The sequence below is a fragment of the Camelus dromedarius genome, chromosome 4 (assembly GCF_036321535.1).
Source record: "Camelus dromedarius isolate mCamDro1 chromosome 4, mCamDro1.pat, whole genome shotgun sequence".
Lineage (NCBI taxonomy): Eukaryota > Metazoa > Chordata > Mammalia > Artiodactyla > Camelidae > Camelus > Camelus dromedarius.
The window spans coordinates 67,833,546-67,860,449 of NC_087439.1; the positions used below are offsets into that span (position 1 = coordinate 67,833,546).

The following is a 26,904-nucleotide window of genomic DNA, read 5'->3' on the forward strand; positions in this document are numbered from 1 at the left end:
GGTGCAGATTGCAAGGGAAGAATTTCATGTGGCATGCAGGCCGAATCTGCTTCAATTGGCTTTGGCTGCCCCCGTGACCCCCTTCTTGATTAGTATAGCTGAATTAACTTCCCCCGCCTTTGGGCTCTGCTCCCACCATGCAACACAAATTGAAATAGTGGGGTGGCGGGCGGTGGCAGTGGGGGCTGTGTTGGGGAGGGGACCGCAGGGACCTTCCATCTTGTTAATGTAACACTTCCGTATGTGATGGGAGCTGAGAGCAGCCTGTAATGAATTTCTCCTCTGGTAATCATTCACCAGTGCATTGTGACCCGTGTGTTTTTGCTGTGCTACACATTTCTAGACTTTCGCAGTGACTTGTCAGCACCTAGTAAAAATGAATTGGACACGACCCATCTCTTCATGCGATGCCCTCCCCAGCTGCCTTTTCGTCTTGGTTGAGAGAAGGAGTAGGTGGGACCACCTGGAGCGGCAGCCACAGACACGGCGGCTGTGGTCTGCTTCCAGGCCCATCTTGCAGGAGGATCAGCGTGGGCGTGCCAAGCCTGTGGGCGCTCTTGTTACACCGAGCCGTGTTCTTTGGTCCAAATGGTTCCAAAGTGGCCTTTGCCTTTTGCACCTGTTGTTTCTTGCTGCCTGATGAGCTGTGCAGGCAGTTTCTTTCATGGAGAAGACATGGGTGCAAATGGGAGTACAATTAGGCATCTGGGCACCCCATGGGTTCTTACCAACTCTGGTGTGAAGATGCATTGATGGCAGGGGACAAGGCTATCGTCTGAGTCATACGCACGAGCGTCGCCATCTGCAACTGTAATTCTAGCCACGTGGTCAATTGTAAGAAGGGCTTTATAACCAGCTTTTACTGCATTTGTGGATTGTGATGATTAAACAACAGATGGGAAACCCAACCAAGATTTCTAATCTCTACCTCTTCACTGATGGAGTGAGTGAGGGCTGAGGGAGTCACTCCATGGCCTCTGTCTAGGGCTGAGTCTATAATTAGGACAGGCACCCCCCCCTGATTTTCTGTGTCTAGGTTGTACACATTCTTATCAGACCACAGGCATTGATTTTGGATTTTGAAAGGATGGCCCCTGAAACCTGGAAATGTTCTAGGGAACCCATGGTGAAGAGGAAGCTTCTCAATTAGGGTTGCCAGATAAAGTACAGGATATTCAGTTATATTCAAATTTCAAATAGACAATAAATAAATTTTCAGTTTAGGTATGTCCCAAGTATTACATGGGACTTTTTTTTGAAGGAAAGATTTTTTTTTTAATGTGGTAAATTTATATAACATTAAACAGACTATTTTAACCCTAAGTACAATTCACAATGTAGAAACATTCACAATGTTGTGCAACCATCACCATTATCCACTTCCGGAACTTATTCATCATGCCAAGTTCTGTACCCACTAAACAATAACACTCCATTTTTGCCCCGCTGCCAGCCCTTGGTGACCTCTAATTTACTTTCTCTTTGAATCTGCCTATTCTTGGTATCTCATACTAGTGGAATCATACAACATGTGTCTTACTGTGTCTGGCTTAATTCACCTTAGCATAATATTTTCAAAGTTCATGTATGTTGTAATACTTAACAGAATGTCATTCCTTTTTAAGACTGAATAATATTCCCTTGTAAGTACATACCACATTCTGTCTTTCCCTTCCTCTGTTGATAGATATTTCAATTGTTTCCACCTTTTGGCTACTGTGAATAATGCTGCTATGAATGTTGGTGGGCAAGTATCTGTTTGAGTCCCTGCTTTCAACTCTTTTGAGACCACATGGTAATTCTATGTTTAATATTTTGAGGAACTGTCATACTGTTCTCCATAGTGGCTCACAGGATATTTTTATTTGTTAAATCTGGCAATCCTCCAACTTTTCTAACAGTATTTTGATCTGTATATATAACTTAATTTATTATATATAAACAGAAACAAGTAGTGCCTATCTCCATACTGGAACTTGTGGGCATAATTTCTCAGTTCAGACTCTATGAAACTTACTGCTACATTTTCCACTATGTGAAGCACAGTAGCAAAAAGGAAGAATTAAAACACTTATCTTTTAGTCTGTACAAACTGGGCAGCTTGATGCCTGTCAGAAAGGGGCGTTTATACAAGTCATTCATTCATTCATTCAACAAATACTTTTTGCCCTTGCAGAGTGTCAGGTATGAGTTGGGGGTCTTTATACAAAGGTACATGAGATGCTTCTCATTACCCTTCGCTTTTGCTCCAGTCAGGTTTCCCTCTGCCTCTGGATCTTTGCACCTGCTGGCCCTCCTGTCTGACACACTCTCCCTCCCACCCTTCCCACTTGTCAGACTCACCCTAGGATTTCAGCTCCTGTCGGTCATGATGCTCAGAGGCAGCTTCCCTGAGCCTCTTAGACACTCACAGCTCCCTAAACTTCACTTTATAGTTCCTGCCGTGATTGTCACGACAGATTTGTGTGGTTATTTGATTCATCTACGTCTCGCTCTCTAGACCGTAAGTTCCCTGAAGGCAGGGACCATGTCTGTTATGCATCATTGTCTCCCGGCACCTAGCAAGGCACAGAATAGGCGTTAACACAAAACACATTGATTATATGAATGAATGCATGCATATATTCTTCCCATAAGAGCTGGTGGGAGACAGACAAGTAAGCATGTGAATTTCTATGTAAATAGCTATTAGTGAAGGGCTCTGGGAAAGAGAGCAATTCTGCCGCGAGGGAGCTTGAATTTGGGCCAGCTCCACAGCAGAATCAAGCCTGAAGATGTGCTCCCAGCTTCTCTGCAGAGGGGAGGCATCTGCAAAGCTTTATGCTCACTGCTTTGTACAGCATAGATTCAGACAACCGAACAGAACTACTCCATCAGCTAGGATGTCAGAGTTCCCCACTCAAAATTCATTCAACCCAAATGTTCACTTTATACCTGGGCAAAGCAAGATATGCATGGCCTTCCCAAGGTCACAGAGCTAGAGGCAGAACTGAGAAACCTGGGTGCCTGGCTCTGGGACCAGTATTCTCCCACCTCCTTAGCACGTCCAAGTTCAAGGGGAGGGGAGCAGTGGTGGATTGCAAATACCTCTAAAGGTTTCTTTGAACTCCCACAGGATTTAAAAAGTTGGTTGGAAATAGAAATGTCAATGCTCAAGGAGAGGTGAGTTGAGGGGGTAATGGGGGGTCGGGGAGGCGAGGAAAGAAGGCAAATCCAGAAAGGCCGCCAGCCAGGGCCCTGGATTCATGGCCCCACCAGGGCAGTTATGCGCCAGGCTTGGCAAGGCGGCGGGGCTGCCAGCGGGCGCTCTGAGAGGCTGTGCTTCAATTCCCAGTGGAGGCAGTCAAGGGCTTCGGGATGGAGATTTATTAGCGGAGCTGTGCTCCAAACCACGGCAACCTGGCTCTGCGACGGTTCTGAGAAGCCTGGGCAGCTATAGAGGTGGCAGCCTGCCCTTTGCAAACAGAACTGCCCTGGTTTCCAGGAGAGGTTTGTTTGAATCCAGGTAGAGGAGGGTCCACACCAGAGCACAGCTGCCCAGGCCTGCTGGTTTGGTGAGGAGGGGCCCAGAACCGAGTGCCCCCAAGCCCACACCCTGGGGCTTTACCCCTCTGCTAGTGGAGGGCTTTTCTGGGCGCCTCTGTGTGCACATGGGTCTGGCTGACCCTCAGGCCAGGCAGGCTTGTGGTGGGGGTCCTCTGCTGAGACAGGGACCCTGCTCGTCTGATGCCACCAGGCAGAGGGAGGGATGAGGGGCAGCTCACCTGCAGCCAAGGGTCTCTTTCTCTTCAACACTTAGAAGCTGACTGTGACAGCAACAGTGCCCCACCCCCCAACTGTCCGGGGTCTTCTGGCAAGGAAGAGAGCGGACACAGGTGTCATTCTTTGAACAAGCTACAGACACAACTTGGCCCGTGGCTCCCTCGGAGGTTCCTCGGCCCATCTTCAGGGAGACCAGGGAAGGCGTGTCCTTCCACCAGGAGCTCCTCACAGGGTCACCTTGAAGAGCAAGGGATGAAGAGGACCGGCCTCGGCCTTGGCATCGGTGGGTGGGGAACAGGCTTGGGCCTTCAGAGAGGTGGGAAAACCGGGGCAAGCAGCACCTCTGCCTCAGTCCTCAGGTTTCTTCGGACCCTCCCTTTTACTGGTGGGAACAGGCATTAAAGTTTCTGTGACGCCCACTTATGGAGGGAAGGAAGTGCCGGGGACCCGCACAGGTAGCATTTCCTGTTCTGATCGGCACCCCCTCATCTCACACCCTGTCCCCAGGGGAAACGTTTCCCTAGGAGTTTCGTTTGGCTCACCCCACGACTGGATCCTGAAGCCTGTGAGAACTGAAATAGGCATCTTTCCATGTCTTCTTCAAGCTCCCCTCCCCCTGTCACCACCACCAATGTTGCAGGGGGCAAAGGCGCCTCGGCGTCCAGATGGGTCCTGTTTTCCTCAAGGATGGGCCTGTTCCAACTTCATTTCACTGCCTCCCCTGAGGATTGTATAAACATTTCCAGAAGGATGCAGATAAGAAAAAAAAAAAAAAAGATCTTATATAAACATTGGATGGCTAGGAACCAGGAGTTATTGGTTTATTAGGGCTTTAAAAATACCCACAAGCTCAACGAAGGGAAAGTAGAAATTTACTTTCATTTTAACCTGTTATTGTCGCTAGGGTCAGTAAGACTGTAGAAGCTGGCATCTCAGGAGACACATGGTATCATAAAGATCACAAGAGAGGCCGAGAAGGAAGCTGCAGAGATACCATGGGGTGACCTTACTGAACAATGAGGAATGGGGTTGGGGGTGCACTTGGGGGCTGCTTTTTCTGTAAGTTAAGGAAGACCAAAGAGTGATGCAGGTTAGACAGCACCTCCTCACTGTACCTTAAAGAATCTTACCTGGCTCCCCAGCCTCGATACCTTTCCCTGCTGTTTTTATGCCTTCATTGCCCTGCTTTGTGGTCCTAGGAACACAGCAAACTCTTTCCCACAGCAGGATGCTGTTCTATATGCTGTTCCTTCAGTTTGGAAAGCTTGCCCAGGTACTTTGCTTAGCCGACTCCTTATCTTTTCAGGTTTTAGCTTGAATATCACCTCCTCAGGGAAGCCTTCCCTGATCAACCCTTTAGAGGGAGTGGCCTTGGTAATTCTTTTTTAAAAAAAGCTTCCGAGAGATATATTGTATTATATCAGATTCATTAGGTTTCATGATAAGTGTTGTTGACTATAAAACAGATAAGTTGTATTCAATATAATTAACCCAAATCCCATGTTTTGCAAATATGAACTCAAGTTACACAAATATCATATCTTTAATATCTAGTAATTCTCTATCAGAGCTACCTATTTATCACCTTCATTGAGTTTACCATAACCAGTCCTCCTCTTCAGTGTTTGACTGTTTGCTTTCCATTCACTTCACTGGAGCATAATCTCCAAGAGCTTACAAAATCAGGACGTGCTAAAAAACATTTCTTGGATAAAACTGAACCAAATGCGAACAGAGATTCAGGATTGGGGCAAATTCAGCTCCAATTCACAGCTTCAAGTTTCTCATTTGCGTGTGTGTCGTGGTGCAGGGAGGTGGGGAGGAAGTTCATAGTAAGGGTTTTCCTTCCTCCTTCCCTGGAAATTTGTGCTATTTAGGAATGTCCTTGACCTCCTTTAGCTTTCTCTAGCCAAAGTCTAGTTTGTCTTGAATCCAATAACCTACAGGTGAAAAATCCCTAATCACTTTGGGAAGCCAGGCTACTTTGCCTTTCTCTGAGACAGGAGGTTCTGAAACTTGAAAGTGCATTGGAACCCCCCAGAAGGGCTTGTTAAAATGCAAATCCCTAGGCCCTCCTCCCAGAATTTTTGATTCCATAGATGCCAGGTAGCCCATTACCCATCCCATCATATTTTCATTAAAAAGCCAGCTAGCTGGTCTACCTACTAACTTCACATAAAAGTGTCGAGAAACATTGTCCCAAGAAAATGACCAATCATCTTGATTTGGCTGGGATTGAAGAGTTTCCCGGGACACGAGACTTTCAGTGCTAAAACCCAGGTACGTCTCAGGCAAACTGGGATGATCTGGTCACCCTGAACCCAAGTCTCTTTGTCTCCAACAAAGAACATGCAGAAAAATATCTCTGGTATAATGTTTATTTAAATAGTAATCTTAAAAAGGCTTTATACAAATCATATAAACACAGTTTGACATTGTTGTTTATTTTTTACATTGAAGAATCACAGTAAAAGCTCTCAAGTTCCCTTGATCTGGCTCAGCCAGCGAATGGTCAAATACCTTTAACTGAAAACCTTGGAAACGTTAACCTTTTGCTTGACAGTTTAACTTCTTCCCTTGTTTTCTCGCCATTCATGCTCATTCCTTGGACCCATATCCCTGTCCACTCCCCATCCCCACCTAAGAGAGGAAGCAGCCCTGGGGCCGTTGTTGACTGCGTAGCCCAGGAGAGCGTGGAGGTAATGTGTCATTCATTACAAGGCAAAAACGGAGATCAATACTGTGAGTTGGGTTTCCCAAAGGGAATGACTCAAGGAGACGGGTCAGCTAGCCTACCTACAGATAACAAATGCATTGGGGTGTCCCCTGGCTAGGTTATAATTGGACCCCTCTGTCTTTCTTACAGCAGACCAGCCTCCAGTGCTGGTGAGGTATCTACATGTAGCCCTGGATGGCCTGCTTTTGTTCAGCAGTCCGAGCCTACTCAGGGCCTCAAACCAACCAGTGGTGACCAGGGATACAGGACTGTTAAAGGGATGCAGGTTGAGTTGTATGTAACTTAGAGGTGAACTGCAAGCCGGAGGCAGGGCTGGTCTTTGGGGAGTGGTAAAATAGCCCATGGGACATGAGAAAGCCAGGACCCCAAGTGTCAGCTTTTGAACTCTCTTTTTCTGCAGGCGAACTCTGGAAACCCTTGGACTTGCTAGCTTCCTGAACACTGAGCTACACGGGAAGGCGAAGAGGAAGATGGGTTAATTAAGAACTTGCTTCTGCTGCATGCCCAGCTCAGGGGGGCCTGAAGCTAAGCCTTTGGGCTTGACAGCTTTGCTTTTCACCTCTAACTACCACTGTGCCAACGAGTGCCGAGATCAGCAGTGACACTCGGGCCCTAGGTCAAAGTCACAACACCACTGAGTCCCACGTGACCATTCACATACACAGTAGCTACAGAGAACTCAAAGGTGGGCAAAGACATACACACATGTGAATAAATAGCTGTCAGTATGAACTCTCCCTCTCTGCATACAAAACACTGTGACATTACCACTTGAACTAGCATTTCCATAAGTTAACGTTTTAAGGAACCGACCAGTCCCATTCACCCCTCCCCTTTCACCTGGGTCTGAGACAAATGAAATTATGGGTGACCATAGCAGCAAAAATGGCCTGACAGCTTACCACTGATAAGCACAGGCTGGGCATACCGGTCAGGTTCCCAGTGTATTTCCAGCACACAGGCAATCCTTGGGTGTCACTGTAAAATCAAGATTTGGATCTGGACACGGACAATCTCCTTCACACAGTTTCATGATAGTCCTAAGGCCTCCCCTTCCACAGTAGTTGAGAGTCGTGTTGGGCGAGGACGACCACTGGGTGGCAGGGCTTTACTCCATTAGTACGATCAGCGGTGAGGGGGCAACTGGACGTGGAACTGTGGGGTTAGGGAAGAGGAACGCCTTAACTTGTATGATAGTCACTGATTTCTACATAGAAGGAAAATACATCTTTTTCTTCATTTTTTCCAAGGCACTTAATAAAAAAATACATAAATTGGGGTGTGTGTGTGTGTGTGTGTGTGTGTGTGTGTGTGTGTGTGACAACATAGGTCTCTCTGAGGTTGAAGCAGTGTTAGCATTTTGGTCCCTAGTGCTTGCAGACTTCTGGTTAGAATCAGCTCACATACATCCTAGCTCTGATGCTTCTGAAAGGCTGACAAGGAGGCTGGAACCCTAAGAAGAAGTCAGTGTTTTCTAGCCCATCAGAGAGAGTAATTTCTCAGAATGTCTCTTATAGTCTGCTCATGATCATGTGATCCTGATCACATGATTACAGAGGATGGACTTCTTTTTCTGTCTCCACCATTCTCCTGGTCCAGTGGTCACCAGTTAGTCTCATTGATGGAGAAAACATACTAATAGCCTGTATTTCCCCAGCCCCATTTCAGAGACTGTCAAACAATGTCGTTTCCTGGGGCTTGGAGACCTGATACGTGTGTGTGTGTGCATGTGTGTACGTGTATGTTTTAGAGGAACAAGGAGGAGGGAAAAGAAAAAGCCAAACCACCACCGGAGGCCCCACAAAGTAGCCTCACAGCCACAAATTCTAGATCGAACGAATGGCTTCTATTCACAAAGCACGTTAAGGCTTGTCCGCTTCTTATGTGGAGGCGCTCCTATGGATTCTGACGTGTGAAGTTTCCTTTCTGGTTTGTTTTACATTGCATGTAAGAAAGAGCTATTCGTGCTGACCCTAAAATGGCAATTTTCCCCTGGATAAAAAAAGTTAAAGGCAACAACATCCTACTGAAATGCTGGGACTGGAAACGGCAGCTTGTCAAGTTGGCTGGCGGGACCCACAGCCCGCAAATCCCATAAGTCACACGACGATCAGAGGACAGGATAAACTGGACGGCTTTTGGGTGGAGTTTTTTTCTTCCAAAGATGGAAAGTCTGAAAAGACCCTTTGCTTTCCAAATGTTGATTAGAAAGAGAAAGTGGAGAATATTGATCACTGCTCTGTACTGGAAAGATCATTCTCTTCTTTGAGTTGCTCACAGACCAAAGAAATAAAATGTAATAATAACAAAGTCACAAACAAAAGAGAACTGTGACCCCAAAGAGATGAGCTCCCGTCTTTGTCCCAGCAACGACTCAGCCACGTGGTCCTAGGTGGGTCATAACCCCCCGCAGGGCTGCATCTGCCCTCCTCCCTCGACTCGCCTGTCTGTTCTGTCCACACCTTCGGTATTCTGGATCGGTTTGATCGAGATTATGGCATTCAGTTTCCAAAGGGAAAAACAAAACAAAAAACAACAACAACAAAAAACCCACGGTAATCTTCACTAGCCCCTCTTGCTGGAATGAAATGTCAGATGTGACTTGGGTGCAGTGCGTCAGGCCTCCGAGCAGCACTTCTGGTGGTTCATCTTGACCTTGTGCTTGAGGCCATCGTAAAGCTCGAAGTTGTAGTTCTCCAGCGTGGTGCAGCTGCGGGAGCTCAGGCCCGAGTAGGAGCAGGTGCAGTAGAGCAGAAGCCCCGCGCATGTGGCCCCCAGCAGCACGCCCAGCGAGCTCATGGCAATGATGGTGATGAGGATGGGGTCAAGCGTGTAGAGCCAGCTCTTTTCTTTGTCGGCCAGAGGGGCACCAGACCCAGAGGTTGGGGAAGAAGAGTTGCTCCAGTCTACCTCGTAGTCATCTAGGACATAAAGGACGCGACAGATTGCAGACACTGCTTCCTTCGGGGTGAAGTAATGTAGGCTCCCCAGCCCAGTTCAGATGTCCTTCAGAGCCCAGGGCTAAGCAGTAGGCCTCTGGAACTACGCCGCCTGGCTTCAGAGCCCAGCCTTGCCTCATCCCTAGCTGTGTAACCTTGGGTAAGTTACTTAACTTCTCTTTGCCTCAGTTCTCTCATCTGTGAAATGAGGATACTGATAAAGTCTACATTACCGGTTGTTAGGCAGTTTAAATGAATTAATATTTGTAAAGTGCTTGGTGTCCAGCACAATGTAAGCATAGTCTAAATATTTAATATATAAATCATTTGATTCATATCAGGTAAGCTCAGATTTTCACAGAAACTTCAGGGTGCCTTTGAAGCACCTAGGATGGCTTTGTGTTCCGGGCACCCTTCTTTCTTTGCCTCCTCACCCCTCACTTCCAGCTGCTTTAGGTTAAATCAAAGGACAGGCTGAGACTATTTTGATGTGATGAATTTCCCAATTTAGCGCTCCTAGCCCTCCAAGCAGCAGATTATTTTTGAGCCACTAGACTTCACTTGGTATAAATCTTACCTCACTGCTCTGGACTGAAGTATGTTCCCTCCCCACCCCTGACTCAGGTATTGAATTCTAACCCCTAGCACCTCAGAATGTGACCCTATTTGGAGATCAGGTCTTTTTGGAGGTAAACAAGTTAAAATGAGTTCCTCAGGGTGGGCCCTCATCCAGCATGACTGGTGTCTTTATTAAAAAGGGGAAACTGAAAGACAGACACAGGTAGGAGAATGCCACGCAGACATGGAGAAGACCGTCTACAAGCCAAGGAGAAAGGCTTGGGACAGATCTTTCCCTCCCGGCCCTCAGAAGGAACCAACTCTGTTGACACCTTGATCTTGGACTTCCAGCCTCCAGAACAGGAGAAAATAAAAGTCTGTTGTCTAAACCACCCAGTCCCTGGTACTTTGTTACGCAGCCCCAGCAAACTAATACAATTATATTTCTATGGTGTGGCCAAGGCACGGCCACACCCATGTCTGATTTTATGGGATTTCCTAACAATCCCATGAAGAAGGCAGGGTGATAATATAAAATTTAAAACTAGATGAGGAAACTGAGGCTTTAAGACTCTTTCTGCCCCCTCCCAGGGCTTCTGCCGCTCCATCTATCGCCGCCTCTCTGTGGGGGCCGTGTGTGCAGGCAGCTCTGCCCATAAAAGGAGCGTTAGACCGGGCTTGGCGGGGAGTGCCTGCATCCAGTTAACAAGGTGCTGTTTGGGTTCGTCGCTCTGTTTCTATAACTACACTTGAAGTGTTTGATTAAGGTCAGGTTAAAAGCAGCTGCTCTATAAACTGCTCTTCTCAAACACATCAATCTTGGTCTAAAGCTGTTCTTTGAGGGGAACCTTGGTGATCTCTCTTGGAGATCAGCTCCGGCACTCAGGGACACCCAGAGAGACCCGGGCTGCTCTGAGTCCAGGGAAGAAATTACATCTGCATGTTTGCTCAGTGGGCCCCCTAGTAGGGACTCCCACTTCAGTCTCTTGAAGTACGGGAATTTGAAGTGGGAAAATAGAGCCTGGAATAAATATGAAAATACAGGGTGGGCAGTGTGGACGAGAAACCTAAATCCTGCAACAAGCCCCAGCTTGGAGTCTTGGGTAGTGTGAAGAAGGTCCTTGCAAGCCAGGAGCCTGGAAACCACAGCAGCCTGAGGGAATATTCACGGTTACGCTCATTCACCCAGCCCTTTTGGGGAGGAGGTCAGTGGGTTCGAGCAGTGACATGTATAGAGGAGCCTGACTTTCACTTCAAAAGGGTTTATTCAGATTTGAAGTCCATCAGTGTCAAAAGTTGCCCAAAGTGGGAGACCTGTTTCAGATTAGGCAGAGGGAACTCAATAAATTTCTAAATCTCTAAATTTGACCTTGACAGAGCAATTGATGGTTTCTTCTTTCCTCTCTGGATTCTTGTCACTTGTATTTCTGACTGATAGTTCTAAATTCTGGCCCTCCAATACCCTGTGCATTATTTTTGTTGATGTCTTTATAGCCAGACTCAAATTTCCTGATTATCTGCTAAATCACAGCAAAGCTCACCATCAATTTCATCCTCGTAGCCTTCTCTCCCGTGTATTTCTGGGATGTCCACTGTAAGGAAAAAGAAAACATAAAAGTTGAGTTATAACAAATTCTATGCCATGGCTAAAAGACAGAGATGCAACCTTTCTGAGAATGACTCCCAGCATCGTGGGCAGCTAAAGAATCTTCTGGATCATTTAGTATGTACATTCCTAGAGACTTTTCCCTTCAAATAATTGGTCTTTATTTGCAACAGCAACCAGAAGAACAGAAACAATAAGAAAGATCTTTAGTGCCGAGTAAACTCTCACTTGTGTCTTTATAATGACTGTTGTTTATTATCAATATAGGTCTGAATTTTATCGAAGGGAACTTCAACAGCCTCTCACGCCCAGTCAGTTGCCAGGACTGCGAGTTCTTTCAGTATAACATCCTGCCCTCCTCAGATGCATGCATCTGTGTGGACACAAAGTACAAGAGTCCTTCTCCTTTGGGTTTCAAATAAATGGATGGTATTTAAGGAAGTCAGGTTTCATCATTGTATGTTTTAATGTAACAGCAGAACTGGAAAGAACGTTAAAATGCCTGTCCACCTCCACATATCCGTGCTAAGGTCTCTTCTCTTTCCTTCCTATTCTGTTTTTCCCGTTGGCTTTCTTCACTGTTTAGAATAGATCAAACATGAGCATCCAGTCTGACTAGCCCAGGCTTGAACAGAGAAAAGTTAATTCACTCTGAATTTTTCTTCAGTATTATCACTGTCTAACTTCTTCTTTTTTTATGATAATTTTTTTGGGGGAGGGGTAATCCAGGTTTCTATTCACTATGCTGTCCATCTTATAGAAATCAGAGCCAATGGAAATTACCTGTCTAAAATGGTAAAACATTAAAAAAGAGAATCAAATATAAAGAGTGGGGTCTTGTCATTTTTTCCTACCTCACAAGTTAGTGATGCCTGTCCTGGCTGGGAGCTCAAGATGGTCCCGGTGAACATATGTGGCCCTTTAGGAATTTCATTCAACCCAAAGTCAGGTGAACTACTTTGATGTCAACACTATAAACTGATACCCAAAAATCAAGCCTTAAAACAAACCCAAACTCCCAAATGGCTAAAAGATTACACAAGAGAGAAAAAAAGAATTTCAGACCAGCCTGAACTTCTCCCTCATTGGCACAACATCTCCGGGAAGAGCTACTTGACCATGACCTGAACTGAGGCTCGATCTATCACTGCCACACTTGAATTTCAGTCTTTTTCTGGAGGCAGTGGTTTTCATCATGTTAGAAGTCTTCCTCTGTAGCACAGGGAAATATATACAAGATCTTATGGTAGCTCACAGAGAAAGGAATGTGACAATGAATATATATATGTTCATGTATAACTGAAAAATTGTGCTCTACACTGGAATTTGACACAACATTGTAAAATGATTATAAATCAATAAAAAAAGTTAAAAAAAAAAAAAAAGAAGTCTTCCTCATTCCTGGCCAAAGAGCTAAAAGCCCATTCTTACACTCTTGGTCACCAGTAAGGGATGCAGAAAATAACTTTGCCAAGACCCCAGTTGAAAGGATGGATGCCGTGCGGCACCCCTCCTCCACACAGCCAGCCTGTCCCTGGCATGTTTATAGCACAGCAGCCGGCACCCGCAGGCCACACCAGCCTCCCCACCTCAATGCCCATCCCCTGCATTGCTCCCCAGGCCTCTACCATGCAGGCTGTGAACAAGAAGCAACAAGAGGCAGTGTTGTCTGTCATAGGGATCCAATCGGGCTTGTGGAAATCAACCCAAAGCCTTTTATTTTAACCTTATGATAAAACAAACATGGAAGAAAGCCATCACCTTTCCAACAATTAATCATTTTGATGGGCTGCTCATATGTCTTAACACCTTCACAGTTAAAGGACGCAGCACACTGGATGAGACTATGTGAATCAGCCCAGGACGAAAACTGCGGGGCTCCTGCCAGTGACTTTTGGGCCAAATCCTGTTCTTGCTTTTAGGGATTCAGCCTCTGCCAAGGATGTGACAAAGTCTTGGAGGCTAGAATGGCATCTTGCTCCATCTCATACCCTCAGGGAAGAAGTCTTTAGGATGCCATTGATCACAGGCTGGAAAGGAGTGGATGTGGCATTGATCTTGGAAGAAAAAGGGTAAAAGGATGGTAATGACGATGAGAACATTTTGTCCCCGGACATCATGGCCTCTTGTCTCTGCAGGCAGAGGACTGGATGAGATGACCTCCCAAGAACGGGTCCATTTTAAAGGTTCTATGAAAGTAATTGCCCAGATGTGGCTGAGATTCCTGCACCTGGAAGATCAAAGGCTACTTCAGGTGAAGAACCCTTTAGAGACTTGACTTGGCTTTTTGCATAATCACCACTCGCAGGAGTTTGGGTGAGTGGGAAGGGGTCGAGAAAAGGATAAGTTAATCAACATTTTCAAAAGCGCATCTGTTCATGAAGCCTTAAAGAAAGAATGACACCCTGGGGAAAACCCCAGTAAAGGGAACGTTTGTACAAAAAGCAATTTACTTTGATAGCAATTTTCTCTAGTCCCCTTGCTGATATTCTTGATATCTGTGTTTGATGAAGAGCTTTCTTTCTCAAAACCCTCTTTGCCCTTCATGAGCCACTTTACTTTTTTGTTGAGCCCGGGAGGTAAACTTCAGCCGGTTTCCACAGGATGCTGGCAGGGAGTGTGGGGGTCCACTGGGTCCCTGTCGTTCAAGGAAGAAAGGGAGGGGGAAGGGAAGGGAGAGGGGAGGATGGAGACCCAGCTGGGGAAGTGAGGCAGGTGGCAAAGAATGTGGAGACCAGGGACCTGGAATTAATTTTTTTTAATAAGTTAAAACTCGGAAAGGACCCTCCAGGACTCTATTTCAGTGGGTGGTATGTTTGTGTGAGACGGATGGGGGAGACTGGAACAGGCCACACCTTTAGGAGAACACAGGTCAGGAATGGAACTTACCACCCACACGACTTCCACTTTCAACCTTTGTGCTCATGTGACCCTATTTCCTTCTGGCCCCTGTGTGGATTCAGTCTCCGGCCATCCTGATTCCAAAACCTGAATTCTGACCCTCAGCACTGTATTAAGGTTAGAGGAGACCCTTTCCCCTCAACTCCCTCAAATTCTGGGGGTGGGCAAGCAGTGCAACTATCCTGTCTCACCACCGCCCCACTCCAGCAGAACAAAGAGTCTGCCTTGTGTTGACGCCGGTGGGCAGGTACACGTTCTCTGGCTGTTTGCCTGCGTTGTTGGCTCACCACTTCGATGGGAACTCGCGGAGATATCTCATGAATGTAAAGGCATAGTGACCTGAGATTTGGGGCTTCATGTTTCCTGTGGTAGGCACCCGGAGAGGGAAGGCTGATTTGCATTGTTCTTCAAAGGGCAGTCTTCATTCACCCACTAACCAACCAATCAACCACCAACCTTCACTTATTAAGAGGGTTTCCTACATGCCCTGGAACCATGCAGAGGACTTCAGGAAATGAAGATGTATGGGTCCAGGTGTCTATAATTAAGGCCCTTCAGTGTGGTTCAGAAGCAAAGACTCGCCCATGCCAAGATAGCATAAAAGACAGTAGGATGTTACTGGAGGAACTCGAAGTGATGGCTGAGTCCAGGGTAGGGGTTGGGCAAATGGGACTGGGATGCTGCCAGGAGGAAAAATGTGGGAGTGAGGAGGGGGCTGTGGAATTGAGGCTGATGCAAGGGCAGGAGGTGGGGATGGGGAGTCCTGGCTCCTTTATCTATCTGAAGGATAGGGATGGTTTCAAACATGGTACCTGAGCCTTTTTACTCATACACTGCTCTCTTGGTTTGGGGCTTGAATTCATTTTTATCAGATCCACTGAGGAATTCAAAGAGATTGCCCAATCACAAGTCTTCCAGTCTGTATTTCCCTGCAGGAGAGCAGGTCTCTGCCCACCTCCCACCACCAGCTGCTGCAGACCAGCCTTGTGAGAGGAGGAAGGACTCAGGAGTGCCTGAAATGGGGTTTAACAGAATTTGAGTAATTGAGTGAGCAGAGTAGCCACTATTTTACAAATAAACAAAAAACCCCAATTTAACCAAACCTGGTCATTTTCACATTGACATTTCATCTCAGGCTGAACGGTCCCCTTGTTTCCTTAGGTCCCCTCAGGTCCCCCAGTTTCCTTCTCTTAGCATCACCAAGAGTTGGGTCAGGTACCCAGTGAAGAGTGATTCAAAGTCTCACCTATTCCTATCATCCTGATTTTCCAGAGCAAAAGACCCGAGGTGGCTAGATATTAAAACATTCCCTGGACTGTCTAGGACCTCCCGCCACCCTGGAAGAGGAGAATACTCCTTAGCATCCTTGGCAGTAAATTGCAACACTACAGCATGAATGGTGAACAGCCATACCCAGTCACAAACTGAACCTACTCTAAGGAGCTACGTTTCTCCCCGTGGGTCTGGAACGTGGAGCAGAGACACTCTCAGGACAGTCCTGGAAGGGGAGCAGCAGGGGATATGGAGGAGCACTGCCCTAGGAGCAGGCTGCCTCCTTCTCGGCAGAGCTCTGCCCCTCCACCCAGGTATCAGAGCCTGGCTGAGTCACTGACCTCCTGGAGTCTCTGTTTGCCCCTCTGTCAGGTCAGCACAGCTGTTCTTCCCTGGTCGAGAATTCTACCATCTTTACAGGAAGAAAAGGAGAAAACCCTGAGGGTCTTTCTGATGAGGGTTCTCTGAAGAGGGCTGCTGACTGAAGTAGACAAGGAGACTTCAACAGAAAAGAGCTCCCTGCCCCAGTCTTCACCCCGGGTCTGCCCTCTTCAGGACGTGGTCATGTCCTGAAGGCATCCATCTTAAGGTATGTGTAGAAAAAGAAGACCATGCAAAGGACAAGTAAGGGGAAGCCATGAGGTTCCATATTTTCAATACTTGCTCTTTTGGCTTGGGAACCAGTCCTGCTAACAGGCAAGTGAGGAGCTGACAGAGTGAGTAAGTTGTGCCCCAAGTTTTAAGCCTTCACCTTAGCCAAGTCAGGGCTGATAAAACCTTGTGAGAAGCCCCTTCGCCCACCAAACTGCAACCAGCCTTTAAAGCAAGCACTGAAGAGACTCTTATACAGGAAATCATGGCGATCATTCATTTTCACAGGTACCAGGTGTCATCGCTTCCACTTTAAAGAGGAAGCAAGGCAGAAACTGCAGTAAGTCATTGAAAAGATCGGTAGTAGAACTGAGAGTCAGCCACATTTTCCACACCTTGTCTGGGGCTGTGATTTATTGGGGATTAGCTCTTGGCCACTGAGAGCCCTTGTTGAGTTGGATTCCAAGTTCCCAAACCCCCTGAGACAGCTAAATCACTGGACCGTTCAGATGGGCGTAGCCTTCAGAAAATTCTCTCAGCCATTTTGTTTGGATCTCAGCAGGAAATGCAACACTGTGGTGTAAATAAATGAGAATTCATGAAGGACTAGGAGATGTTTCTCGGCCCTTCAAAGTGTTTAATTTGGTTTAATCTGTAGTATTGGCTGAAGGTTCTCACTCCCCACCACACTTAATTTCCCTAATTCAGTTTGTTCATCCCCAATTGCTACAAGGAGCCAAAAGTTCAGATGTAGTGTGAAACCTTGCCAAAGCTCCTCTGTTCGAGTCAGGCTACTTGAGAGCCCTTCATCCCATGCTGGGGTTGGACTGGGTTTAGAAACGCCACCAGAAGATCCTCTATCATAGGTTTTTATCTCTTGAGCTTTAGCCAAATCTATGCAAAGTCATGGGAAAAAATATTCTTCTGGCGTTTTCAAATGGTTTCCAGCTGGAAAAGAAAAGGGGGCTTGGATTTGTGATAGCAGAAGAGTTTGAACATGATTTTCTATTACTTTTAGTTGAATAATCACGAGGAAACACTAAAAGGGGTTGGAAATACCAACTGCGACAAGAAGGCTGTGAAATGACCTAATAATACTTTCAAGTGTGGAGGCGGAGGAGCAGCTGAGGCCAGAACGGCTCCACGGAGCCCCAACAATGGCATGAAAACAAGAAAAATGCAGCCAGAGACATGTTTAGCTGTAAACACAGGCTGCATGATTGTGTAGGCTGGAAGAACCCAGCAATGCTAATGGGGGAAAATTCTGGACTCTCTTCTTTGCTCTACGTCTTTGAAAAATCAGAGCTATTCCCCATTACTATAAGTGGCTATGTTAACAAGAAATAGGCTCTTCTTTTGTTGGCTACCTACTCTTAGGGTATGAAGGTGGGAAAAAGACAGAAAATTTCAGGAAAAAAGTGTCCCCCTCCCTCATTGCATTCAAATTTTTTCTTGAGATGTTAGGAAAAGTCTTCTATCTTCACATTTCAAGGAGTTCTTCTATAAGCTTTAACATTTCTCCTCTCGTCCAGTCCCAAGGTTCAAGAAGTGTGCATAAAGGAAACACCACTCAGATGGAGAGGTTTGGTAGAACTTGGGACAAGTCGAAGGATGGAGGAGAAGAAACAAACCTGCAGCCACTAACAGTGTGAAAAACAGTATCTTCTTAAAGATTGCCCTCTGTTTTGTTGGTTTTGGGGGGAAAAAACCCCTCTCTATACACATATATCTCACCAAGAGAGTTTGCTGTACTTAAAAGCTGGGCTCTTCTGAAGACAAGGATCCACAACCTTATAATAAGATTTTAGGGGTTCCAAAAAGGAAACTCTCTGCTCATTCAAGAGATGATTTCCCCCCTAAGCTTGCTGGTGACGGAGAATGGTGGTTATAAACATAGGAGAATAATTCCTCCGAATTTAGGTTTGGTCTCTTGTAAAAATGCAACTACTTGCAGGAAGTAAGCAATTAAGCCTTCGTGTCGGGAATCTGACACACTTTCCTTGCGGTGGGCCTTGGTGGAGGGAGGCAGAGAAGGGGTAAGGATGCCAGAGGAGAAGAAAGGGGCCACTGAGAGAGGGGGGAAGGTCCTGGAAGGGGAGGGTGGAGGCTGAAGATGAACGACACCTGACACAAAGGCGGACAGGTGGAGCAGGTCCTCCATAGGGAAGAGAAGGGGCGGTGACCCTATCAGGAGTTCAGAGCCAGAAAGAGATGGTGGCGCCAAAGGGCCGGGGCTTCCTGTGGACGGTGTTATTGAGCTCACACCCTTGGTCTGTAGCTGAGGCTGAAGAGGCATCTCGGGGGCTCCTCTGACAACCCACGCTGGGCCCCGCCTAGGCCCCACGGACTGCCTCCCCACCCCAGCAGCAGCTGGCGGAGCTGCCCTGGAGAAGCAATGCCGAAGGCCGCGCAGGCCCCCAGGGTCTTTGTGCCCTGTCTCCCTGCCCCTTGGTGGCAGAAGAGAGATGCAGAGGGAGGGAAAGATGCTGAACAGACTGTGCTAAAACGAGCCCCCAGCAGGCCGACTGACGATGGGACTTCGGTCAAGGCCACCTCGGGCTCAGGCCTTTGTCCGCACCCCTTCATTCCTGGGGTGGGCCGCTCTCTAGCAGGTTACAGAGAACTCCAGGCCAGCCTCCAGCTGAAGAGTCCTGCTGCCTGAGAAAGGACCTGCTGTGGTGGAAAGCCAAGACGTGTATACCCCCACGCCCATTCTCCACCAGAGCCTTTGCCTTCAGGTATGTCAGTTAATGATATTTCAAGGGTTCAGTTTTGCACAATTACACATAGAAGACTAAACAAAGCTTCTGTGTGTGTGTGCTGACATAACTCTAGTTCACCTACACCTCACTCTCCTGCTGTTTTTTTTTCCCTGAGCCATCAAGAGTGAAACCCAAGCCTCATGCCCCAGAGGCGGCAGGCCTGGATCTTTGGCAGGTCAGAGAAAGCTTGCAAAGCCCATATATGGTTGTCCGCCCCATCCACTGTGCTCAGAGTCAAAGTCACATTACTATGACATGACCCCGTGGTCATAGCACACAGCAGAAATCAGGGGAGAAATGGTGTTTGAACAAATGGGTCCTTTGGCTTCTCTTCCACTTGCCATGCCTTGCTAGAGCCACTTGGGGCTAGCAGCTCTGCCTGCACACTGAAACTGCCCCCTGGAAAACCACCTCATTTCCTAGTACCTTTCCTTGGGTCACATTAGCCCCAAACCCCTTTGGAAGGAAGCTGGATGCCTCCTTTCAACCAGGCAGGACTGCTCCTTGCAGGGCCATCATGGGGACCTCGGGCTCAAGGCCCCAACCATTGAAGACTTTCTGTTGGCACGTGGGCCTACTTGTGGCTGCTGGAATATTTTAGTCTGCAGCACAATACTGTGCACTGACCTTAAAGGATGTTTTTTACATGAATTTTTTAGTAGAAGACATAAATAAATAACAGCAAGGCACAGCATAGTCACTCCTTGAAGAAACCAAGTGGAACTCATTAATCATGGAGAACAGGGCTCTGCCTGTGAAACCCAGGGACAGAATTCACTCCCGAGCCACGGCTGCCCCAGCTCCAGTGAGCTGCCATTTACGAACCGGCCTGCATTCTCCACAAATTGGCATTGAAAAAAAGGCCCTGTGATTAAAATTCCCTTCAGCTAAAACTGCCCAAAGTCTTCTCTTGCAAGCACTCCACCTGCTTTAGAAAAAGAGTCACAGAGATGTGTCTTGTGCACGTGGCAGGTGATACAATGCAGGATGTCCACTAGTTTGTTACCCTCGCAAATGGAGACAGGTTCACTTTAAAAGGTAAACCTCAGCCATTTGAAGCATCTATTAACATCAAAACAGGCACACCCTTTGACCCAGATAGTCTATCCTAGAGAAACGTGCACAAAGAGGCAACCTCAAGGATGTTCACTGCCGTACTGTTTATCATAGTCAGAAAAACTAGACACAACCTGAATGCCCACCAGTAGGGGAGCAGTTAATAAACTATGGTACGTCAACACAATACGGAATGCTAGGCAATAGCCAAAAAGGATGGGGTACCCTGTCAGTGTGCACCAAAGTATCCTTGAGGCTTTGTCAAGTGAAAAGAAGCAAGTTATCCAGCAAAGTGAGCAAATGCTGATACCATTTACACAAAACCAAACCAAACTCCAACCAAACCAAACTACCTCATTAGACATGGCCATATCTATTTGTAAAGGTATAAACCAAGGCCTGCAAATATATACCTCGAACAATTTCTCATGGTTGCCTCTGGCAAGGAGAGTAGGACTGGTTAACAATGACATGGACTTCTGTTTCTTAAAAAAATTATTTGTACTTTTTGAGGATGTAGTCATGTATAACTTGTAAATTAAAAAGAAAAAAAAAAACAGAGAGAGAGAGAGAAGAAACCTAGCCAGTTATCATCCTAAAATTTCCCCCAGTGACCTTCTTCAGTATCAATAACCACTCTGGTCATGAGCCTCTAAGCATTGGTGTTTTCCCCACTTAACCCCAGTCCTATCTCCAGCACATCTGTGGCTGACTCTTTGAATGGCCTTTCCTATTTTTCGGTCCAATGCCCGTGGGACTTTAGTTTTTATTGGGAGTTTGGAGGTCAGTGACAGCAAAGCTCAAGAACAATTACTTTACATGGGAGAGGAGAAGATTTCTTGGTCTCTTGCCTTCTAGGCTTGGGGCAAGAATGGTGTCTGCTGTTTGCCCTGAAGCACTGAGATTCTGCATTGTGCCATGCAGAAACCATGCTGAAAGGGGGAAATTTGGGGGAATTCCTAGATTCTTGTATCTCTTCTGTGCTCAAGTTTGGGGCCCAACAGAATGCCACACAGTGCAAACGATCTCTGAGGCCTGTGGCCTGATGCCTTCTAAGGGCACAGGTTTCTGATTATATCTAACCTCTAGACAAACTCCAGTGCATTTGATCTATGTCAGTCTTAATAAAATCCTACACCATTCCTAGCTTTCAATTTATTTATATAAGGCGATCTTTCCCCTGCTGATTATAAGACCATCAGCTGGTGTTCCCCTTGGCCCTCCTTTTCCTCTGGTTGGATTTGTTTTGTGTTTTCTTTGGGCCATCACTGAAGTGGATGAAAGGCAAATTACAGCTGCGGGAGCCCCAGTGATGCGCACAAAGAGAGAAAACAAGCCGCACCTCCAGATCTGCAGTTTGGCTCAGACGTGGAGCCCACAACGCAGACAAATTAAAACTTAAAAATGAAGCTCTTTTCATCAAAGATTACAGAAAGGCCACAACGTTTGTGCAAAACAACTGCAGAGTCAGCGAAGAGAGGTGATGAGAACCAACAGCGGGCCACAGCCGACTGGCCGGGCTGCAGGGGTCTGCGCTAGGAGGGCAGGTCTCCCTTCAGCCGCAAGAACCCACATTTAAACCGTCATAAAGGGCCAGGCAGGAGCCAAGACAGGCCATACTGGGCCTTGACATCTGGTGTTTATGATCCATGGAAATACAGTTTATGTACCACTTATCCTTGGGTTAGGTCTGAAATACCATACTGATAACAGTGCTGGTTTTGTCGCCTAAGATTAGAGTCCTGCTCTTTGGGGGACGAGAGAGAACCTGTAGAATTAGCCTCGGGATTAGAAGCAAGGCAGGAAAAGCAGTGATGAAATTCTCAAAGGTGGCTCCAAAACCAGTAATGCTAATGGAGCGCAAGCGATGGCTAATTGAATTCACTCTGGCATATTTGGCCCCAGGCCAGTTCATGAAAATGTTGACTGAGCCTGGCTCTTTGCTTGAAATAAATGCTTCCGAGAAGCTTTCATTTCATCCTTTACTAATGGGAACAAATGGCTTTAAGGATAACCAAATGCTATGTAGACAAAATGGGTAATGACACTGGTCATGAGAGGAACAAACAGTGCTCTAATCATGGACATTCTGCTCTATTCTCCTGCAGAGGACAGGTAGTGACATCTATCCTGAGCCTTCTGGACTGACAGAGCTTTCTGTAAGACCTGCAAACCCAGAAGCCTGTTTCCTTGAACATCACTTGAGCGGGTTTTATAGCTGTAAAAAGCACTCCTTCCTGAATCCTCTAGTGAGGAAGAAAAGCAGGACTCTGGCAGAAATAGGGTCTCCTGGACATGGACCTTTAAGGATGGTTCTTAGACCCTGAGGAAGGCTCCTGGGTTGATGGGATGCTTCTAATGTACCCATGAATAGGGGGTGGTGGAAAATCCTTCCACAACCTCTTTCTGAGCACCATCTAGAAACACTGAACAGCTAAGAGGCTGTCTTTCTGAAATTTTTTTTGCCCCCAATCCTCCTCTGATAGAAATATTTTTTATAACTATATTACTAACTACCCAAGAAAGAGAAGCAAAAGAAAAATACTTGTCAACAAGATCTGGTTTTTTGAGTAAAATTTCCCAAGTTCCTCTCCTCAAAGTTTTTAATAGAATGTTCTTTTTATAAAATGTTCCACCATGATATTTCCAGGTTTGCAGGAATCATGTAATTATCTTCATTATTTGCTCCAGAAATGAAGCCTGGAATCTCTTCGAGCCTTGAACATGCTACAAGTTCCCGTTTTGTCTGGGAAACTGCTCATAAATTGGAGCTCAACGTCCCCATGGAGGTAATAATTTGGTAGGCAAGGGGTAAGATGTTGCCACTTCTTCTTGAAAGGAAGCTGTCTCCGCAGCGCTGAGGACATGACTCAGCTTCGCTGCTCCCACTCCCCCAGGGGCCCTTTGAAAGCAAAGTCCAATCTCCGGGGATTTGCCATCAAGCGAAATTTTGTGGAATCACATGGAGCAATTTAGCACTTAGCAACTTTTGCAAAATCCCACACCAATCATAAAAGTTGGCTCAGCTGCACAAATTGGATAAAACTCCTAACAAGCAGTCATAAAAATAAAAGAAGGAAAAGCTGGCATTCAGCCGCAGGGAGAAAACCCACCTGCCTCCCACAGACACGCCCTGTGGCTCACAGGGCGATGTGTAAACTTGGGAAACACCAGTTCGTTCAAAGCCTACATTTCAACTTTGTTCTCACAAGCAAAGGTGAAAAAAAAAAAATCCCAGATGTTTGTATAAAAATATCATCATTTTATTACATTCCACACAATACATTTTCAAAGAGTTTCCAACGTCCACAAGTTATTTTGACACACAGGCAACTGAGCGATGCAAGAGATGTCACAGTTATAGGGCGAGGGGTTAAGAATAGGAAGTAAAAATCTTTACGTTTTCTTGTTGTTCTTTGGTAATTTTTGACTATTTAGGTGTTTACTTGCCTGCTAGTTTCCTTTTAAAGACAGGGTCTTTTTAAACACGGGATATCAACCTCAGCAATATTACTGGATTTCCTATCCTCTTCTGGCTTTAATCCCAAAAATGTAGGACAAGGGAAAAGACAATTTTACTTTATTTTCAGCATTTCATTTTGTCAATGGCAATGCTACAGTTCTTTTTTCTTTTTCTTTTTCTGCCTTCACTGGCAATTAGGGAATAGCAATTATTAGCGTAATATCGCAGAAGGGATTTTTACCCCAAAGGTAAGGGTTTCCCACCTGGAGCTGTTAACATGAAAGCTCCACTAAGGCAAAAATTTTACCGGCCTGAGCTAGACCTTCAATTCATTCATTCATTTATATTTTAATAGTTGCTATCACCCCTTTGTCTTCTGAGAAGCAACTCTAAACACATGCATGCATGCATTCACCTGTCCAGTCCATTTTTCTTCTCCCTCCATGAAGTACACAATTTTGCTTTATAAGCTGCAAGGCATGACATTTTATAGAAGAGCTGCCCTTTTAGCATAGTACCTGGATAATACTATGAGAATTGCTGGGGTGGAGAGAGAGAGAAAGAGAGACACACACACAGAGAGAAAGAGAAGCGTGACATCCCTAGCTGAACTGCATCATGGGATTCACAAAGATTCGAGCAATCTCATCTTCTCAACGACAGCATGTACATAAAGATGATGCCACATGGGGCATCAGATAAAGATACAGCAAATTCACAAAGTTCTTGTCCTCTTCTTTTAAAGAAGGGAAATCCTCAAGGGTATATGATAACTCAGTTGCTACACTGACTGGATTTTCCAGCTGAGATTTCCTGACACCACGCATCCGTGGGGCACCTATTGGGATGTCAGTCATTTCAAGGGAATGTCTGGCGCCAAACGCACGACTGGATATGGATACTTGAGATAAAAAGCCTTAGTGACTGGCAGGGAAGTCATCACAAGGCATCCACGGTATCCTGCCACCCCTCCTCCCTTTCCCCATCTTTCCTTCCCCATCTTCAGCTGGGGTAAGACATTTCTTGAAATCTCAAGGTAGCTCATGCTCTAGCCTTTCATCTTTTTTCTTGGCAGGGCTGCTGTGGTTGAGACAGAGTAGCTCTTTGAAATAGAATAAGAGTGGGAGAACACCGTTCTTTCAGGATGAAACAAACCAGATGCAAAAGTGAGTGTGTGTGCGTTGGAGAGACCTATGTGGATATGCCGAAAGAATGCTGAAAGTCTCTCACTCCCAAGCAGCCCCAAAAAATCATTAGTATTTTGTTCTCAGAAGGTACCTGGAGGCTTTCGGCCAAGGCAACCATCTTTGGAGAGAATCTTATACTTCCCCAGTGGATTCCTAGCAGGAGGTAAGAAATAAGCACCCACAAGGCTGAGCCCCAGGACACTGAGAATCTCGTTAAAACATGCATTTTCTAATGAAATTGACTTCATTATTGAATCCATCCTTCGTACAGTACCATTAGGCAATTTATCTCTAACATCCCTCTCCCTGCATTGCTTAGAGAGGACAAATGGGCAGCAACGGATTTATCTTCATTATACCTTCTCCTGACCATGCAGCAACATCTGGAAATGCCAGGCCAGCCTATGAGGGCGTATTTGCCAGATGCCATGAATGCTCTAAGGGGTAGCACATTGGTACACTTAAAAATATGGTAACTTTTTATTTTTCTCATAATATTCAAAGAAGTCAGGTGAACAGCCTTATATTTTAGTGGCTATAGATTCGGGCACACATTAACACCATGGAAAGAAAGCAAATGATCCCTTTTCCCCCATATTTTACAAATGCTATTACAATGACCAATATAATACCAAAGAAGATGTTTTTTTAACCTTCATACTCAACCCCATCCCAAGTAGGGCACAAAGAACGCCCGGGGAGAGGAGATTTTTTTAAAGACAACGTTTCAGTCCTGTTCTCCTCCACCTCCTCCTGCTCCCAACTTAACAGGCTACTGCTGTTCCTACATCAGTCTCAGATCTGTTTTTCTCTATGACTTCTTCCAAGATTGGACTTAACCGATAAAAGCTAAACATTCATTATGAGCTTCTCTTTATAAGGCCACATGAGACAGATTTGCTTCAGGGCTGGAAGGAGAGGAGTCCCGCCTGCACCCAATGGCTGTTACCTTGTTACTTCAAAGACGCCAGAGACATGACAAGGGGTCGTGTCTGAGTGCACTGGGGGAACCCTTCTCTTGGGTCAGGCGGGCTGGGCGTGGGGATAGGGATGGGAGAGCCACGTTTCCTTTCACGTGGCCTCGAGTTTTTAGGTACCTGGAGATGACAATGGTAGCCAACAGAAAGCCAGCCAGAGCTAGATAAGGCAACAAAAAGCTTCAATCTCTTCTCCAAGTAAACAAAACTAGTACAGTATATTATTTTCTGGAACATGTACCCCCCCGGAGAAGCAACACAAGAGTTAAAGGGGGCCCTCTCTGAACACACCCACACACTCCCCCCCCGACCCCCAGTGAGCCAGTCTCTCTCTCACATCCACGCACACACAGAGAGATTCACACACGCAAATGTCTACTATGTACAAACACACAGACCGGGTTTCCCCTCAAGTCTCCTGGCGGACTGCCCACCGAGAGGAGGGATGGGATAAGGCAAGGGGAAGAAACAGGGAACCAGTCTCTGGAAGGAAACCAGCTGAACCTTGAGTTGTGAAGTGCTTAGGGGAGTATCTCTTCTCATATTCCAAGATGCAGCATTAGAGTTGGGGTTGATTGGTTTGGAATCAACAAAAAGAAAAAAAAAAAAAAAAAGAACCCAAGGAGAATGGTCGGGATGGATAAGAGCGCACAGGGTTTGGGCCCCGAGAGAGGTGTCTGAGAGTTCACACAGAGACTAGGCGAGGAGAAAAAAGTGCAAAATCGAGGCAACGTGTCTGTAGTCTTTCTTGTTTGTTTTGGGTGCTGTCCTTGCTTCGGCCCTCAGCAGTGTGAGCTGCGGTCTTGTTCTAGTTTAATGGTTAGGGTGGGCTCCACCGCCAGAGGGGCCCCGTTGGTGTAGTGGGAGGTTTTGTAGGTGATGGAGTGATCAGTCTTCTTGGCCGCATAGCGGAACCGGTGGTAGTGGAGTACCAGGGCCAGCGCGACGGAGACCAGCACCAGCACGGCGCCCCCGGCGGCCATAACGTAATACCAGTAGGCTGGGATGGGCTGCACGGGCACCGTGTCCACTGTGGGCTCGGTCCCTGGTAGGAGGGTGCCCCCTGGTGGAGAGACACAGAAGAGTGTTGCTA

The 26,904-nt window shown here is 46.4% G+C and overlaps 1 protein-coding gene across 4 annotated transcripts in view; it reads right to left on the minus strand.

Annotated features, from left to right (window-relative positions):
* Window positions 1-6,122: 6,122 nt before the first annotated feature.
* Window positions 6,123-26,904, minus strand: part of NRP2 (neuropilin 2) — a 111,519-nt gene continuing 90,737 nt past the window's right edge. For 2 of the 4 annotated variants that reach the window (XM_031451947.2, XM_010992051.3), the window contains exons 16-17: window positions 11,538-11,588; window positions 6,123-9,420 (exon numbers count right to left, since the gene is read on the minus strand). In XM_031451947.2, coding sequence (XP_031307807.1) covers window positions 9,116-9,420; window positions 11,538-11,588 — 356 coding nt within the window. In that variant the 3' untranslated portion in view covers window positions 6,123-9,115. Of the gene's footprint in view, window positions 9,421-11,537; window positions 11,589-23,425; window positions 26,875-26,904 lie in introns of those variants that run through there. The other 2 variants (XM_031451949.2, XM_031451948.2) reach the window with 1 other exon arrangement.